The 18,511-nt window shown below is 43.6% G+C and overlaps 1 protein-coding gene and 1 pseudogene across 3 annotated transcripts in view; one reads left to right on the top strand and one right to left on the bottom strand.

Annotated features, from left to right (window-relative positions):
• Positions 1–18,511, bottom strand: part of SYT14 (synaptotagmin 14) — a 283,919-nt gene that overhangs the window by 173,017 nt on the left and 92,391 nt on the right. For 2 of the 3 annotated variants that reach the window (XM_075925106.2, XM_025178349.3), the window contains one exon: positions 11,346–11,510. In XM_075925106.2, coding sequence (XP_075781221.1) covers positions 11,346–11,510 — 165 coding nt within the window. Of the gene's footprint in view, positions 1–9,025; positions 10,347–11,345; positions 11,511–18,511 lie in introns of all 3 variants that reach the window. The other variant, XM_089777423.1, reaches the window with a different exon arrangement.
• LOC149525162 (zinc finger BED domain-containing protein 4-like) lies at positions 2–6,391 on the top strand (annotated as a pseudogene).

Raw genomic sequence — 18,511 nt, 5'->3', positions numbered from 1 at the left:
GATGGAAAGGGTCAAGCAACTGTAACTATATATGGGTATGTCTACACTACCCCGCTAGTTCGAACTAGGAGGGTAATGTATGCATACTGCACTTGCTAATGAAGCCCGGGATTTGAATTTCCCGGGCTTCATTAGCATAAGCGGGGAGCCGCCATTTTTAAATCCCCGCTGCTTCGAACCCCGTGCAGCGCGGCTACACGGGGCTCGAACTAGGTAGTTCGGACTAGGGTGCCTATTCCGAACTACCGGTACACCTCGTTTCACGAGGAGTAACGGTAGTTCGGAATAGGAACCTAGTCCGAACTACCTAGTTCGAGCCCCGTGTAGCCGCGCTGCACGGGGTTCGAAGCAGCGGGGATTTAAAAATGGCGGCTCCCCGCTTATGCTAATGAAGCCCGGGAAATTCAAATCCCGGGCTTCATTAGCAAGTGCGGTATGCATACATTACCCTCCTAGTTCGAACTAGGAGGGTAGTGTAGACATACCCTATGGTACTATCAGCTCTGTTTAGAATAGGTTTACAAAGCCATCTTTAAGTTATCATTTACTGGGTGAGTTGATGCCTTAAGAATATCGCTCATGAGCTGCAGCATTTTTCACTTGTAGGTTACCAGTTTTAATCCAGTCCAGATCAAATATGGATTAAGAAGTATTTTCCATTTTTTGCCTCTACGTGAAATCAGTTTCATAGATTTCAATTCTGTATCCCACAAAACAAACTTATCAGTATCCTTTGTGCTAACTGATCATGATGAACTGCCTCAGACACCTTGCTATCTCTAAAGAACTGAACTGGCCCTCCTCCAGTTCAGAGCTAAAATATGCTGGCAGAATGTGTAAAGGCCATTTGCCCAGCTGCTCCCCTTTAGATCTTCATTTATTAGGCTGTCACAATCTGATGACTTTTACTGGCAATGAATCCAGACAATTTTTAAGACTATGGTTATACTTATAATTTAGTTGAAAATATGAAAATTAGCTCATTAAATAATTTATGTATTGTTGCACAGGTACATATTTTAAGCTTAGTATACTAAAAACAAGTCACAAAAGGTTACGGATGTTAGCGACTAGGCTTACTTACAAGGCAGGGATGTGGAATGGGTTCTGGAGTGGGCTAGCAGCTAGAGTATTTGCCTGGGGAGGGCAAAGCTATGGGCTCAAGTACCACCCACCCTGGGAGCTGCTGGACAGCTGGCCCAGGGACGGAGCAGTGGAGACAAGGCAGGAGCTTATTGATTAGTACTATCGACCAGTCACTTCCCCCCCACTTCCCCCTCTTTTCATTCAGGAGCCCTCACACACTCAGCTGCTGCTCTGCATTGTACAGCCCAGTGAAGCCAGCATGCAAAGGCTCTAGATTGGTCTCTGCTTGCCCACCTGTAGCATCCCAGCCCCCTGCAGGATTTCTATTTCCAAGCAGCCATGGCCTCCTGGCTTGCTCAGTGTCCTGGCTGTCGGTGGTACCTGAGGGTTCTGTGTTACTCCCTGCAACTAATTTCCTTTATGTCTGTCTTGATGTCAGCATTCTTGATGTGGGCTGCTGGCCCCTACTTGGGCTTTTCTTTGTCAACATCAACCTAATCCGCCCCAAACACTCCCCTGCCCTCACACTGGAGCATCCTGCTGGTCTGTCCTATCACATGCCTTTGTTTCACTCTACGTAATCCTCCCTCCCAGACACTTTGCTGCTGTCCTTTCAGTTGCCTCCTACTACGTGTCTTTGTTGCTATCTCCTCCCCAAAGTCTTCCTCCACCTTCACATTTCGGTAGCCATCTTCAAGTAGCTACCACCTGTACTTGTTGGTGTCCCACCTGTTTGTGACACTTTGCCAGCTTCGCAGTTGAAACAGAATTGAAGCTTTAGTTTTACTTTACTGTTGGTGACAGCTACTGGATAGTTAAGATGGAGCGATCAAAAAGGAGTGCTGCCTGGAACTATATCACAGAACCAAGTGCAGACACTGTTAAATGTAAACTGTGTTCTGCACAGCTCAAGTGTCTAAGGAATACTGGAACCATACACAATCATTTGAAGCTGAAATATCCAACAGTTTCATGTGAGCTAGAAAGCACACAGCAAACATGGACAATATTTGTTTCTGGCAGTTCTTCAAGAAGACGCAATGCACAATATGAGGAACAACTGACGGAATTGCTGTGCAGCATGATCACTTCAGATATGTGTTCCATAAGTTTCTTTGTGCTGATGAGCTTTGTGGAACCTGAATACTGTGTGCCTACAAGACAGACGAGGACCTTGCAATTAGAACACTGCTATGAAGCCTGGGTAAAGTCTCTCTGTGAAAAATTGGATAAAGCTGTAACAGTAGTTTTAACCACTGAATGCTGGACTTCACTGACTACTAAAAGCTACATTACAGGCAGTCCCCGGGTTACATGGATCCGACTTACATCAGATCCCTACTTACAAACGGAGTGAGGCAACCCCGCACTAGTTGCTTCCCCCCAGAAGACCAGGGAGACGGGAAGCTAGCGCCCCCCCTCCAGCAGACCAGGGAGACAAGGAGCGGCTTTTCTCAGCAGACACCTCCGCTTGAGAATAAAGGACTGAGGGAAGTGAGGTGTGGGAGAATAAAACTGAGCTCTGGAGAAATGTTTGGCTAGAGTTTCCCCTATAATATGTACCAGTTCCGACTTACATACAAATTCAACTTAAGAACAAACCTACAGTCCCTATCTTGTACGTAACCCGGGGACTGCCTGTACTGTCACTTACCATTACATGGAAAACTGGGAGCTGCCATCTGCTGGGACAGTTTCCCAGCCAAATATACAGCAGAAAGCCTTGATGAAAATGACATGCTGTGGTTGAAAGATGGGGACTGGTAGGCTGTGTCCTGGCATGCGTGCATAACACTGCAAGCAATATTGTATGTGCTACCTCGCCAAGGTTTGTTACATGGGAATCCATCGATTGCTTTGCCCAGACCTTGCAGCTAGCCATAAATGATGGCTTCTCTGGGAAACAAATTCAGAAAGCAATTGCCGCAGCAAGTCAATTAGTTAGGCACTTCCACCACAGCACCATAGCCACCAACGCACTGGAAAGAAAACAAACTCAGCTTCAAGTTCAGAAACACTGTGTGATCCACTCATGTAAAACTCGCGGGAATTCCATCTATGGCATGTTCAAAAGACTCTCTGAACAAAGGTAGGCAATATCAGCTGTGCTTTCTGATAGCACTGTAACAAGACAAAACGATGCTCATACCCTTCAGCTGCACAATGAGCATTGGAAATTAACAGAAGATACGTAACCATTGCTCTCCACTTTAAAGTGCATTACAATTGTCATGTCTGCTGAACAGTCAGAGTCAATTTAAAATATTTACCCAATTTGCAACAGTCTTCTCCACACTCACCTGAAAAGTGAAGCTTCTGCTGAGAATAAAATTGTCAATACCTTAAAAAATGGTGTTAGTACCTCTCTGGAGCGTCGCATGACACCCAGTGACCCTGACATAACTACCAAACCGGCACTTATTGCCTCTTTGTTAGATCCACACCATAAGCCCATGAGGTTTCTGTTATCTGCTGTCCAGGATGCTGCCAAGGCTTCTTGAACTTGCATCAGCACCGGAAACAGAAGAACCTACAAGTGCTGGGGCTGAACTAATAGGTGCTGAGCCAGATCAGCCAAGAGACCCAGCGCCGAAGAAAAAGACAAGTGGCGTGGCAATGCTTCTAGGTGAAGGTTACACCAAAAGGATACTGAGGAGAATGCTGTGGGAAATGAACTGGATAATCACTTCAGGGAGCCTTGCCCTTCATTGGAATGCACTGCTCTGGAGTGGTGGAAGATCAATGCCCAGCATTTCCCAAGGCTTGGAAAACTGGCGAAGAGTTCCTGTGCATTCCAGGGATTTCTGTGCCTCCAGAACGTGTGTTTTCCAGCACTGGCCTTACTATTAATTGGCTGTGCTCAAGGCTGAGACCAGGCCATGTAAACACATTCTTTTTTCTTAAAAATAGGAAGTAGAATTGCAAGTGTAACCTGATATATTGGGGGTTTCAGTTTGGACAGGTCAGGGATACTATGCACAAAGTTTAAAAAGTTTAATTTTTGCACAGAAGACTGGGCTGGTTTTGTTGTTAATGAAGGCATTTGGAAAAGATAACACACAGGTATGCATTATTCATTGTGAGGCACTGACAAATCTGTAGTGGGGACCCTGGATGCAGGGCATGGCAGAGCCAAGCTGTACTGGCAAATACACTGGGAAGGGATGTTGGCCATGAACAGAGCCCCAAGATAGGCACAAGCAGAGTCCCAGGTGAGGGGCTGGCAGCTGTAACCATAGTCCACAGTAGGGTGCACGCTTGTGTGCCTCCACAGGAGGAAATGAAAGGCTTCACATATAAATAGTGGCAGGCAGGGCAGTGGTTCCACTAACTGGGTGCCTCTGAAGCTCCTGCACCTATACCCTGAAGAAGACAAGGCAGGTGGGCTGGGGAGAGGTGCAATAGAGAGGTGTGTGAGGATCAGTGACTCAGGTGGGGGAGGGGGGGCAAAGTTTGAGGTGTCCATCCCACTCCCAGCCAGGCTGCTATGACAGACAAGAGAAGTCCCCACTGCAGTGGCACCTGGAGAGCAGAGGAGCATTCCATTCCATGCAGCCTGGGCTGGCCTGCGGGGTAGGGGGCTGGGAGAGACTGGAAGTGTGAGCTACAGCTGTGCTAAGGCAGCACATAGAGGACAGTGCACCTTCATTTCAGCCCACCTGGGCGGGGGTGCTGGGAGAGACTCAAAGTCTGATCTCTACCCATACTGGGCAGCAGGGAGAAGGGAGTGGAATTGCCTTTGAGTCCCAAGGGCGGAGGTTGGAGGGGGAGGAAGGGGGAAGAAAGACAAGTTTTGTCTGGAGAAAAATTCCAGTAACCAGAGAATCTATGAAAAGGAATCCAAGTATTTGTAATCTGTTATGTCTGACTCTGAGCCCCATCTCAGGGGCTGCAGCAACACTGTGGCTAGGAGAGATGCCTATTCACAAAGCAATTTTTAAACCTCCATGGAAACCACTTGGGTTCCAGAAAAGAGACTGCCATGCAATGTGTTTGGGGACAGGCACTGAAAACCATTCAGGGCAGATGCCAGATTTTTGTTTTCTAGTGTAGTTTCTTGGTTCTTCAGAATAGGAGGACTTGAGCAAGAATTTTACCTGTGGTTGAAAGCAAGGAAATCCCACAGTAGTTTCCACAGTCCATCCTGTTACCCTTTTTAAAGTTGGTCACTATGATGGTATCTCTGAGCTCGCTGGGTATGGTTTCCTCTCTCCAGATCATCAGAATGAGAGAGTATAGGCATGACAGCAGGGATGGTCCTCCCTCCTTGAATGTCTCAGCGGGCATTCTGTGAGTGCCTGTTGCCTTGTTGTTGTTTTTTTGGTTTGGTTTGTTTTTTTGTGGCTGTTTGGATCTCGCAGATGGAAGGTTCACGATCCATATCAACACGCACAGGTAGACTGGTGATCACACTGAAAATACTGTTGTCAACAATTGCGTCACAGTTGAACAGGTGACTGAAGTCCTGGATCTCCTTATTGTTAGTATCAAACCAATCCTGGTTCCTTTTTTTGGTGTATCCAAGTGTTTAACCACAGGTTTCCAGGACCTCAGGTTTCAAGGACCATGAGACAATCCCCTGTGGATCTTGGTTACATAGCTTGTTGCTAAGGCTTTGTCGGAAGATAAGCCTCATCTCATGATTCTTTAAAGCCTCTGTGTTGATTTTCTTGCAGTGTTTTTTTGGGGGGCGGGGGGAGAGGGTTGAGGTGAGAACATGCCTTGGTGCTAGTTGGAGCGGCATAATGGAATGTATTAGTCGGTGGTCAGTCCAGCATTCATCAGCATTTTACGTTTCTTACACGATAACATGTAGGCCGTGATACTCAATAATGGTGACGTAACTGAACCAATTGATGTAAGGACTGGAGTCAAACACGGGTATGTGATAACCCCTATACTATTTAATATCTTTTTGGCAGCCATGCTCCAGATTATTGGATATGGCCTCCCAGGCAGAGTTGAATTAACCTACAGGATGGATGGTAGCCTCTTCAATCTGGGCCACTTCAGAGCCAAGACCAAGACCACAGTAATGTCAGTGGTAGAACTCCAATACACTGATGATGCCCAGGTCAGTGTCATCTCAGAATATGGGCTCCAAGCAATCATCAACATTCTTGCCATGGCCTACCGCAGGTTGGGACTGACTCTCAATACACGACAGACCAAGGTGCTCTTTCAGCCAACACCTGTCATACCATTATCCGAACCAATCATCACGGTGGATGACCAAGCGCTGGAGAATGTCAACAGCGTGCCTTACCTTGGAAGCTATCTGTCCAGCAATGCTGATAATCGATGATGAAATCCGCCATTGACTCTCCAGTGCAATGAAGCTTATGGATGTTTACAGAAGTGAGTTTTCAATGACCGTGACATCAAGATGCAAACCATGATTGACGTCTACAATGCCCTAGACATCCCAACCTTGCTGTACGGAGCTGAAGCCTGGACTCCCTATAGATGACATAATAAAGATCTGGAGAAATTCCATCAAAGTACCTGAGGAGAATATTGAGCATCACAAGGCAGGACAGATGGACCAACGTTAGCGTGCTCGCAGAGGCTGACTCTTGCAGCATCGAGGCAATAATCGCCCACAGGCAGCTACGATGGTCTGGTCACATGGTTAGGATGCCTGACACATGCTTGCCTAAACAGATTTTCTATGCTCAGCTGAGGATCAGGACGAGGTCTCATGATGGGCAGAGGAAGCGCTAAAGGGATGCTCTTAAGAAAACCATGCTAAAGTATGACACTGACGTTGACACCTGGAAGAGGCAGGCGAAGGATCAAGTAACCTGGAGGACATACCATCAAGAATGGTGCCCAACACTTTGAGGTCAACAACATCTCCATAAAGAAGATCAGAGAGCCTGATGGAAGGAGCATGCCCAGGCTCATATTGGCACCACTGGTGTTGGCACTGCTGGAGATAGAAATCTCACATGCAGCCACTGCCAGAAAGTTTCCCTTGCCAGAATTAGCTTAATTTCTCATCTACACACTCATCAGTTATAGGAGTCCAAGGGGAAATCTTACTCCATTTGAGGGATCCCAGAGAGAGAGGGAGAGAGTGTGTATGTGAGAAAAGAGACCCGCAGAGCAGGGACTAACTTAGCACCTTCGCAAACCAGTTTCCCTGGGCTGTACAATGCACAGCAGCAGATGAGGAGGTTGTGCTGTTAACCAGTACAAGCCAGAGTGAGCACCACAACTGCCTACCCTTGTCGACTAATTGAACAGTCAACAGAAAATCTATCGAGTATTCGACTGGGAAATTAACCGCATTTTTACATCCCTAAAAACTATATTTACCAACAGACCACATAAAAAAATTTGTGTGTGTCAGATTGTAATCTTCCTTAACTCAAGCCATAGAAACAATTTAGGAGATTGCAAAATTTGTTAGTCTATAGACTCCTTAATTACCACTTGTCAGGGATTAGTCTATCCTAAAATTACTGTGTTATTTAACTAGAAAACAAACTCTGGGAAATTTTCTACTGCAGTACAAAATAAATTTAAAGATCAGTTTTTTGTTTCACATTCTTTCAAAATCCCATCTGAAAGTTTCTTCAAACCTCAAAAACCTGGTTTATAAGAAGTCTTTAAAAAAGAAAATGAACATAGAATTTGATTTAATTACTTTTGAAGAATAAATGGACAATTAATTTTGATTTTTATTGTTTGAGAAAATATTTTAAATAAAATGTTAGAAAAATAAATTTAAATCTCAATTACATATATATATGCCCTGATCCACATGCAATATTAAGGGCAACAGATGCTTTGAACCTGTTCCTAGACAATATAGCGCAGCTTGCTGCACTAAAAGTTCTCTTACATAATCTGACCACAGCCTCTGAAATAAACAGAGCCAAACAAAGACCTAGAGAAAAATTCCCAGTATCTAACAGAAATCACACAAAGCACTTCAGAATATGCAAAACAGTTTTTATTTAGAAAAAAAGAAATTTAGAATAAATGACATGCATTTAATTATGAGTACTAGAATAGATTCATAGAAGTTTAAGATCAGAAGGGGCCATCACAATGATCTAATCTGACTTTCTGCAAACCCACTCACTCTCATAACAGATCCCTAACCTCTGGCTGAGTTTCTGAATTCCTCAAAAAATGGTTTAACACACTTCAAGTTACAAAGTATCCACCATTTACACTAGTTTAAACCTGACAGTAATCCATGCCCCGGAGTTTCTGCCAATCTGACGCTCAGGAAAATTCCTTCCCAATCCCAAGTATGCTGATAAATTAGACTCTGAGCATTTGAGAATGAACCCACACGTCAAACATCTGGGAAAGAATTCTCTGTAGTAACTAATAGGCCGCCCCCATTTAGTGTCCCATGATCAGTGCAGCTAGCAACTGCAGACTGGCTACAAGTCATTGTAGACAATCTTATCATAGCATCCCATCCCATCCATAAATTTACCAAGCTCAGTCCTGAAGTCAGTTATGTTTTTGCTCCCACTGTTCCCCTTCAAAGTTAATAGAACTTCACTCCTCTGATGGTTAGCAACCTTCACCTAATTTCAAGCCTGAACTTGTTTATGGTAAGTTTATATCCATTTACTCTTGTGTCCACACTGGTATTTACCTTTATTTCCTCTCCCATGCTGGTTTTTATCCTTCTGTTGTATTTATAGAAAACAATAATATCTCCCCATAGCTTTCTTTTGGTTTGGCTAAGCAAACCAAAGCCTTTGGATCTCCAATTATAGAAAGAAATTAACTGGTTTTCAATAAATATAATGGCAATTGGAGAATAAATTACCTAGAAAAGAAATGTATTGTGAAGTGGTCCAATTTAAAAAGCGTTCAAGTGAAGTCTATGATTTAAGTGGTAAAAGTAGTATGTAGAAAAAGATTCAGGAAAGGCCTAATGGAGAAAATTTGATGAAAGACACCTCACCTTTTCCTGGTGTCTTCTTGTTACTTACTTCTCTTGAAATCTTTTCTGATTCTTTATAGTTTCTCTTTTTACCTTCTTTTGAAAATGTGGTTGTTGAATTTTCTTCATGTTTCACTATGGCTTGTTTATTACCATCAGAAAAAGTTTTGTATTTCTTTTCTTTTACTTCATTAACACAATCAGGATGATCTCTAGGTGCCTTTTTAAAATTTGACTCTGATAATCTCTGCTTTTGTACTTCATTTGCTTTTGCTTCTGAATCCTTGGATCCATTTGTACATGGATGTTCTTTGGGGTTCTGAAAATCAATCACTGAAGATTGGGATTTGACATTTCTATGCGAGTGATTCTTAGAATCCTCCAGTGCTACATGTAACCCATTACCTAGGTCTTTAATAACAGAGTCATCTATTGAGTTAAATTCATTAGTACTCAAATTATTCTTTTCGTTTTCCAAGTATGTATTTCCAGTGGCTCCTTTGCTTATAATGTGTCTTCCTACTTTCTTCATATCCTCAGATACATCCATACTATTAAAATGTTTGTTAGCATCTCCCCATTTTAATTGATTTTGTCTTTTGTCCTGGACATGAGCTGACATTTTAACTTGATTCAGTTGTTTTAAAGAATCTAATGAATTAGAATAATGAATCTGCTCTAGTTGATCTTCTGCAACACATCTTTTTTCCTCCATATTAGTTTCATTTGAAACTACTAATGATATTATATTTTCCTCTTTAATAGGCATAGATTTATCTTCTTGCATTCCAGAGTTTTCATCATCTGTGCGAAGGCCATTTATCAAGCTTGTTACCTGCTCTGTGACTGAATCAGCTACAGTATAACTGACCTCTCCAACAGCACTGGTCAGGTCATCTACAGCATTGCTAAGGGCATCCATAAGAGAAGACACAGAAGGAAGGCTCAATTTTGGTTGAAAGTTTTTGAAAAATGCCATTTGTCCAATCTTAACCAAAAAATTATTTTTGGTAGAAAGGTCTTCAGTTTTGTGAATCTGTCACCTACCCAAGAGACTCAAATTTACATGTATCTGGTTTCGATGTCCAAAAAACCTACTATTCTACCTGAAGCAATTGCAGATTTGTTCATGCCCAAAATTCTGTATGTACTGAAGGAAATAATAAATTGAAGTAAAAAAAAAAAGATCTTTGAATTGAAGCCAAAGTCAACAAAACAATATTTTTCCACTTCAAAATAAGTAGTTTTTCATCAAAGTTCAGTATCAACTAGCCATAATACAATGAGTATTTGTTTTCAAAAATACAACAAAACAAGGGGAAATGTGTATTTTATTCTATACCTGCAAAGAAGAAGTTTTAAACATTTTAAAATTATATACTTTTACTATATTAATTACACTGCAATGAACTACTGTAGATTAACAAAATAGCTGCACAACCGAAACACCCCAAAAGGTTTCGTCACCTCAAAATATGTGTTGCTTTTTCAGCAATATAAGATAATCTTGGACTACAGACAGTTGTTCCACAGCTGGCATGAGAGAGAAAGCCCCGGCCCCAGAAAATAAAACATAACCCTCCCTTTTGGAAAGCAACTTGAAAGGAGATAGGAAAGATCAGTCCAAGTAAAATAAACATATCTCCCATCCTCTATACCCCCTTACCCGCAGGCCTCTCTCCTCTTTGCAAGAGAGCCAGCAAAGCTATCTGAAATTTTTCCATCCCAAAAGCCATTTTCCCAACCTCCAATTCCAGAGAAATAAAATATGTGTATCTCTGCCCCCTTTAGAAATTTGATAGGCTAGTTTCTCTAATAATGTTTTGACAGTCTGGTTACTATCTTGGGCTTTCTTAATCTTATTTTACATAAAAGCAAGCTCTAGAAATGAGTTATTAGCTATGGAAGACAAGCCCTTGTGTTTTCTGGTGAGTGATTTCCTTGAAAATTCTTGTATGACTAACTGAATGAGCTACCTGTTCAAGGATACCGGAGAACTCACTCAGTATGCTGAGTGTGAACTAAACAATGTGGCTCACTTACATCTATTTGAGAAGTTCAATTATAGACAACCATGTCATGTTTCAATCTGCATTACATATCCAATATCAAAGAGCATAGAGAGGGAAAATGATCTTCTCATTAGCAAAGGTAATCTCTTTGGCTATATAGCCAAGGAGATTTCTAGAATTTCCAGGGGCAAGCTGTCACAGAGACTGCCTTTCCTCCAAATAGCTCACAATAATCAAACTTTACTGAGAATAGATCTCATTTGGTCCAACTATAAAACTGTCTAACTTTTACATAATTAAATTGAGTAGAATTTATTTCATATACTTACAAAGTTTGTCTTGTGAATTTTTCCTTGCACTGTATCCTGAATCAAGGTCTGGGAAACCACCAACATTTTCAAAACACATCTTCTTATTAATATATAGAAAAAGAAGAAACATGAGGATAATGAACACTCCAACAGCTGACAGAAATCCAACTGCCTCAGGAGACACTAAAAGAAATAAAAAAAACCTACAATAGATTTCAAAATATGATGATTCAATAATCATTCTGTCTCTAATGTATATGCAAGATATTGCTGACATAAAATTATATTTGAGTTTTGACCTATTTTGGGTCTGGTGTTAAATTTAAAAGTGATCAGCTGATTGATCTACAAAAATGTTTTCTTACATCCTAAAATAATCACACAGATTTGCCCAAAATAAAGTTATTATTTAACATTGCTAGCACCATTCTGAATAATTTGTCTTGACATGCCATGCTATACAGTTTTTTAATCACATCTTGATGAACTTCAACTAGTTTACCAGAAACTGAAAACAGAATCATTAACTCTTTTCACACTGAAGAGCATGTGCACAAACATGATTTTTTTAAACTGGGAATATAGGTTGTCTCTAAAAAGGTACATCTATCCCATGGGTATTCCAGAACAATGTACAGGACGTCCCCACTATAAGTCGCCCCGGAATATGTTGGCTCCTCACTAGCATTATTGGTAACCGCACAACAACCAACCAACCAACCAAATAAATAAGACTAATAAGACAAAGTCAGCTGCAGGGAAAAAGATTCCCCGCTTTACGTTCTTTCCCTATACATCCACGTTTTTTGAATGTATCTTGGACGTATTTGGGGGAGGGGACCCTGTAAAGAAACCCTGAATTCTGTAATGAGTAGGTATGGAGAAGAATGAGCTTCAGCTACCGACAACCAAGTTATGTTGAATCTGAATGTTTGATTGGTTAACCTAATGAAAACTAGGGGTGTGAATGGGTAACTGGTTGGGTAACCGGTTATAAGTAAGCATCACTCGGTAAGGTTAATTGGCAGTCCTGTGGGAGCCACAGCCCCATGGGAGCCAGCAGCCCTGGGAGCTGGGGCTGCTCTGTCTGGGTCTGATACAATTTGCCATGGGTGGATGCGGTGCCTCCAGCCTGGCTGGGCTACAACAACCCCATGCCCATGGGATCCCACTTAATCAGTTAATTCGTTAAACATAACGTTTGACCATTTAAATGATTAAATGGGATTTTACACCCGGAGGCCGTGTCCAGACTCAGGGGTTTTTTCGGGAAAAGTAGCCTTTTCCCGAAAAAACTTCCCCTGCGTCCAGACTCAAGCCGCGTTCTTTCGAAATTATTTCGAAAGAACGCGGCTTTTCTTTTGATGGCGGTAAACCTCATTTCACGAGGAAGAACGCCTTCTTTCAAAAGTTCCTCTTTCAAAAGAAGGCGTTCTTCAATGTAAAGAGGCCGTCTTCGAAAGAGAGCATCCAGACTCGCTGGGTGCTCTCTTTCGAAAAAGCGGATTTCTCTTTCGAAAGAGCCGCCTGCAGTCTAGACGCGATCTTTCGAAAGAGGCTCTTTCGAAAGAAGCTTTCGAAAGAGCCTCTTTCGAAAGAAGCCTGCTGTCTAGACATAGCCCTAATGAAAACATTACAAACATATGAGTTCTTTTTCAAGAGAAGGAGAAGTTATTTTCCTGTTCAGTATCTGGAATTCATCAAGGGGTGCATGTACCCAATGCACCTTCAATGAGAGATTTTGTTGCTATTGCAAGCACTGTCTGCTTAGTCCACACATGTGCCTTAAAGTGCCTCATGCACTTTATCCAGGGTACATACGCTAGTGAGAGACTAGCTGGTGATACAGTTTGTTTTCTAACATAGAACCCAGCTTAAACTAAGGTCTTTGAAACAGACCGGAGGGGAGCGGGGAATGGTGGAACATGATACAGATAAATAACGACTCCTCTGTTTGTCCCTGTGGTTGCTCTGTTCTAGGTGCCTCCAAAGTAGTGATTCAGCTGTAATGGTAGGTATTTCAGAGTTCTATTCAAACCAAACTAAAATACAACCACTTCAAATAATCATCTGCATCAGAAACCTAGGCATGTAATTGCCTTAAAGATGTCAAAAACTGGAGGTTTTTCTCAGCACAGCTGTTGATATGGAAAGAGCCCACTGAATGGGCTCCAAGGTTAGGAGAGCAATCTATTATTATGATCTTACAACCCCAATCCTTTCCACAAAGAAGCTTAAAAAAACTCAGTGAGTTTTTGAAAGATCTATTTTCTCAATATAAAAAGCCAACACTGAATGTCTAACACATATAACTTAGATTCCTCATGGCTGACATGAAATTTCACAGAATACTAGTAACCAAGACCATATCACTAGCTGACAATTTATGTCAGCATGCAAATTGCCACAGTCAGCACATACCTAGTTGACTCCTTGTATAAGCAGCATTCATTCTCATCAGAAGAGTTTGCATCAATGCACAGGGCAATGCACTCTGGGTATGTGCCACCATAAGCAATCCACCATCATCCTATGCATGGTCTTTCGGGAAGTTTTGGAAATGCATGCTGGGGTGCAAGTGTGACTGGGAGCAAGAGGTCAGTTTCTCAATATGCAACTGTCTCCAATCCATAAAGTAATCTACATCTCGTAATTTTTGCATGCACCTTTATTAAAAATCCCACAACACTGTGTGGTGTTTCATGCTTTCCATCTCTGACAGGAGCGTGGAATCTGTACAACTCTGACCTATTGTCATAAATGTGACAAGCACAAAATGCCTGGTCTTCCTGTATTGGTAAAGCAGCAAGAAAACTCACAGGGAAAGTGACAATTTGTTGGACAGCCAATTGCTGTGGGGCATAGCAAGAAACAATTCAAGATTGTTGATGGTGTTCACAGACAGTGACAACTAGTGAAGCATCCCTACAAGACCAGAAAAACAAGATTAGACTAGTGCAGACTTTGGATGACAAGCAGTATCTGCAGAACTTTCAGATGTGCAAGGTCACATTCCTAGATGTGTGAACAGAGTTTACCAGTACTCTGATACAGGGACACCAAAATGACAGCTGCAGTGCCGGTGGAGAAGCATGTGGTGATCACGCTGTAGAAACTTGGAATGCTGGATTGCTACTAGTCAGTAGGAAATCACTTTGGAGTTGGAAAATCCACTTCGGGGACTGTTGTCATGTAAGTGTACAGGGCCATTAATCATCTCCTGCTATGCATGACAGTGAATCTCAACAATGTGCATGATACAGTGGATGGATTTGTAGCACTGGTGTTCCAGAACAGCGCTGGAGTAACAACACAGCACTTATGCTCCTATAAGCACCAGACAATCTTATCACAGAGAACAACCACAGAGAGGGCCACTTTCGATGGCACACTGCTGAGGGCATTCTGCACTCCCCCCAAAAAAATCTGCCCCAAAATACTAGAAATTCTGCACACATATTTAAATTCTGAAAGTTTTGTCAAAATAATACTACAAAATCACACAAGTTTCAATTATTTTCATAATTTATTTCAAAATACCTGTCAATAATAATAATATAGACACATTGTCAAGGGACTACCCACTCTTGGAGGTCCCTCGACCCTATTCTGTTTTGACTGGGTGACTCACCCATCATCACGTCATTTTATAGGACGGCTCCACAGCCTCAGTTTGTACCCACGATCCCCTACTCAGGGTATTAAGGCCCTGTGGCCCAAGTTTATCTGTAAGGGTACGTCTAAACTACATGGCTCCGTCGACGGAGCCATGTAGATTTGTTGATTTGGCAAAGTCAAATGAAGCCGCGATTTAAATGATCGCGGCTTCATTTAAATTTAAATGGCTGCTGCGCTGAGCCGACAAACAGCTGATCAGCTGTTTGTCCGCTCAGCGCGCTAGTCTGGACGCTCCCCTGCCGACATCAAAGCCCTTCGTCGTCAGCTCCGTTATTCCTCATGGGATGAGGTTTACCGGGGCTGCCGACAAAGGGCTTTGATGTTGGCAAGGGAGCGTCCAGACTAGCGCGCTGAGCGGACAAACAGCTGATCAGCTGTTTGTCGGCTCAGTGCGGCAGCCATGTAAATTTAAATGAAGCTGCGATCATTTAAATCGCGGCTTCATTTGACTTTGCCTATGTGTCTAATCTACATGCCTCTGACGACAGAGGCATGTAGTCTAGACACAGCCTAAATCCCTGCTCTTCAGGGAAATATGGTCCAGTGACTTATTTCATATGCAAGCTCCTGCTCTTCAGGGTAATATGGCCTCATGGCCCAAATCTATATGCGTGTAGGAAAACTCCCCCACACGGGGTATGTACTGAAGGGGTAGGAGGATCCAGGCCCTCCCATTCTACAGGGTTCCAGCCCCAGTCCCTGTTGGCAGTGACATGGCCTGTTCACTGCCTGCTCAGCAGGGAATCCTGCCGTAACACGCTGAGTACTTTGAGGTGCAATTCCCCACCCAGGGCTACTTCCTACCATCACCTGGCAGATGTCTTCCCCACCTGGCTCACTCTGGGTCTGTGGCTCCTCTGGTAGCCTCTTTCAGCCCGGCTGCCACTGTGTGGTCTGGTTGTGCTTCCTCCTCTGTCTTTGGAGTTCTCTCCGCACCTCCTTCCCCTTCAGCAGTCAGCCCAAACTGAGCTGCTCCAGAGGCATTTATAGTCAGTCTCCAGTTGGAGCATGCCCAGCAATGCTGTGGGGTGAGGCTCTTTCAGCCAACTGGGCCAAGGCAATTCCTTTCGCTTCAGTGAGGGGTTGATATCCTCCATCACACACACACAAATTGCCCCAGGAATAGAAAGTTAAAGAAAACCCTATGACAACTCAATTCTGGTTTCTCTGTCTCCTTTCCCCATCCCTTCCAAGCCCAGCTGCAGGCCTGCCTTGCCCTGATACCTTCCCCGCTCCCCTCCCAGAGCCCACAGATCCAGAGGGAGAAATAACCTGATGGTCAGTCCCAGGCTTGCATGGCGTTTCCTGCATGTCGCCCCCTCCTTCCCTCTGGGCATGCTGGAAACTGAAAATGCCAGGAACCCTTTAGGTTGCTCTCCCTCCCTCTCACAGGGTGTGTCTAGACTACATGCCTCCTTCGACGGAGGCATGTAGATTAGCCAGATCGGAAGAGGGAAATGAAGCCGCGATTAAAATAATCGCGGCTTCATTTAAATTTAAATGGCTGCCCCGATCTGCCGATCAGCTGTTTGTCGGCAGATCGGGGCAGTCTGGACGCGATGCGCCGACAAAGAAGCCTTTCTTCATCGGCACAGGTAAACCTGGTTTCACGAGGCTTATCTGTGCCAATGAAGAAAGGCTTCTTTGTCGGCGCGTCGCGTCCAGACTGCCCCGATCTGCCGACAAACAGCTGATCGGCAGATCGGGGCAGCCATTTAAATTTAAATGAAGCCGCGATTATTTTAATCGCGGCTTCATTTCCCTCTTCCGATCTGGCTAATCTACATGCCTCCGTCGAAGAAGGCATGTAGTCTAGACACACCCACAGTGTCTTCTATGTGCAAGTTAAGCTCTGTTCAATCCAGTAGCTCCCCAGTGGCAGCTAGCAGGACTGCAACCCATTTTTGTGGCAAAAAGGAAATTCTGCACACACACAACATTAATTTCTGCAATATTTTGCATAGTACGGTGGTGCAGAATTCCCCCAGGAATAATGGCTATACAAGCATTGGTGGATCACTGGAGCCAATCACCAACATCAATATTGGCTGGTCAAAAAAGAAGAATGAAGCACAGATTTTTGAGAATGCAGAAGCATTCAGAAAGCTACAAGATGTGACTTTTTTCCCATTGGCGATGTTGAGATCTGGGTAACCAACCCTTCACCTTGCTCTCCTGAAGCTCTAAACTAGCAAAAATACATTTGCACACTTACCTGAGGTTTCCTCATCTGCATCTAGCTGGGACCCGCTATTTGCAGATCCCTCATGCTCCTTGCAGTCCATGCCAGTTTCCTGTGTATCTATGGTGGCATACAGCACAGTAGTAGGGTCTCAGGATGGCATAAAGCTCTGAATAAAAACAGCTGGTCTGTGGCTCAGTTCTGAATCAACCTGACCTTCTGATATGCCTGACACAGTTTCTTCACTTTCACGCAGCTCTGCTGCTGATCCCTATTATACTTTTTCATATAATGATTATAGCTGTGCTTGCACAGTCTCTTCTCTCCACAGGCCCAAGAGATCCAATCTTATCTACTCTAAGATACAGTACATCTGGAGCATATAGCCAGCATGGTCTGTTGTCCACAGCACCAGGGAGCTGCTAGGTGTGCTCATGAAGATGAACAAGTTCAAAAAGACATCTAAAAAATTCAAAGGTTTAAAAGAACACTGGGGAAAGCCTTCTGGGCTCCATGAAATAGCGATCACGATCACCACACTCATGTTATAACTAGTACCCCAGGGCCTGGATATCTCCCAGGCAGCCTAAAAGGCCGGGGAGGAGGCATGAGGTGAGTTCATTCAGATTTTCACATACACAAGGCGGGGGTAGCGGGCGCTGAGGAGATGTGGTGCAATCATCACTTGGTCTTCTTGGCCTGCCCATCACGCTGCCGTCCATGCACGTGGATTCATGTGCAGCACCAGTCTTTATAGCTACTATGCCTTTTGTGCTTAATACTACTTGTGATTAATGTATATATGACGTGGAGAACACATTTTATATATAGCATATATTGAACATCACTGCAATCCAAAAGATGCAAAGGTACTGAGTCAAAAAGCTTGCCAATGCTCATATTATTCATAGCTTTTGCATGCATGAGGTTCCTAAGTTGTACTGCAGAAATGGGACAAATGTGCCTACTGTTTGCCCACCAGCACCACTCCACTAGGTCTCAGGGCTATAAACAGAAAAACATATTTCTCCACAGTGCTACACTGGTTGATCACTATGAAAAGGTCACAAACATGGCTGGCAAGAATAAGAGGCAGGGGGAGACAATGCCGTCCTAAACTGCCAGGTATGGCCCCGTCCACACTTCACCCTCCAGAACACCCACTCTGGGCTTTAGCAGCGTTGGGGCTGAAGACACTTAAGCAGTGTGCCTTCCTCATGCTCTCAGGCCAGGGAGGCTCTTGTGGGGGGCTGGTGGCTTGTCTCTGGCATGTGTGGGGGCTTGGCTCCTGGGGGGTTGGACTCTCAGGCAGAAGGGGTGGGAC

The sequence above is a fragment of the Pelodiscus sinensis genome, chromosome 3 (genome assembly GCF_052426305.1).
Source record: "Pelodiscus sinensis isolate ZL-2025 chromosome 3, ASM5242630v1, whole genome shotgun sequence".
In the NCBI taxonomy this organism is placed as follows: Eukaryota; Metazoa; Chordata; order Testudines; family Trionychidae; genus Pelodiscus; species Pelodiscus sinensis.
This window is presented reverse-complemented; position numbering and strand designations above follow the sequence as displayed.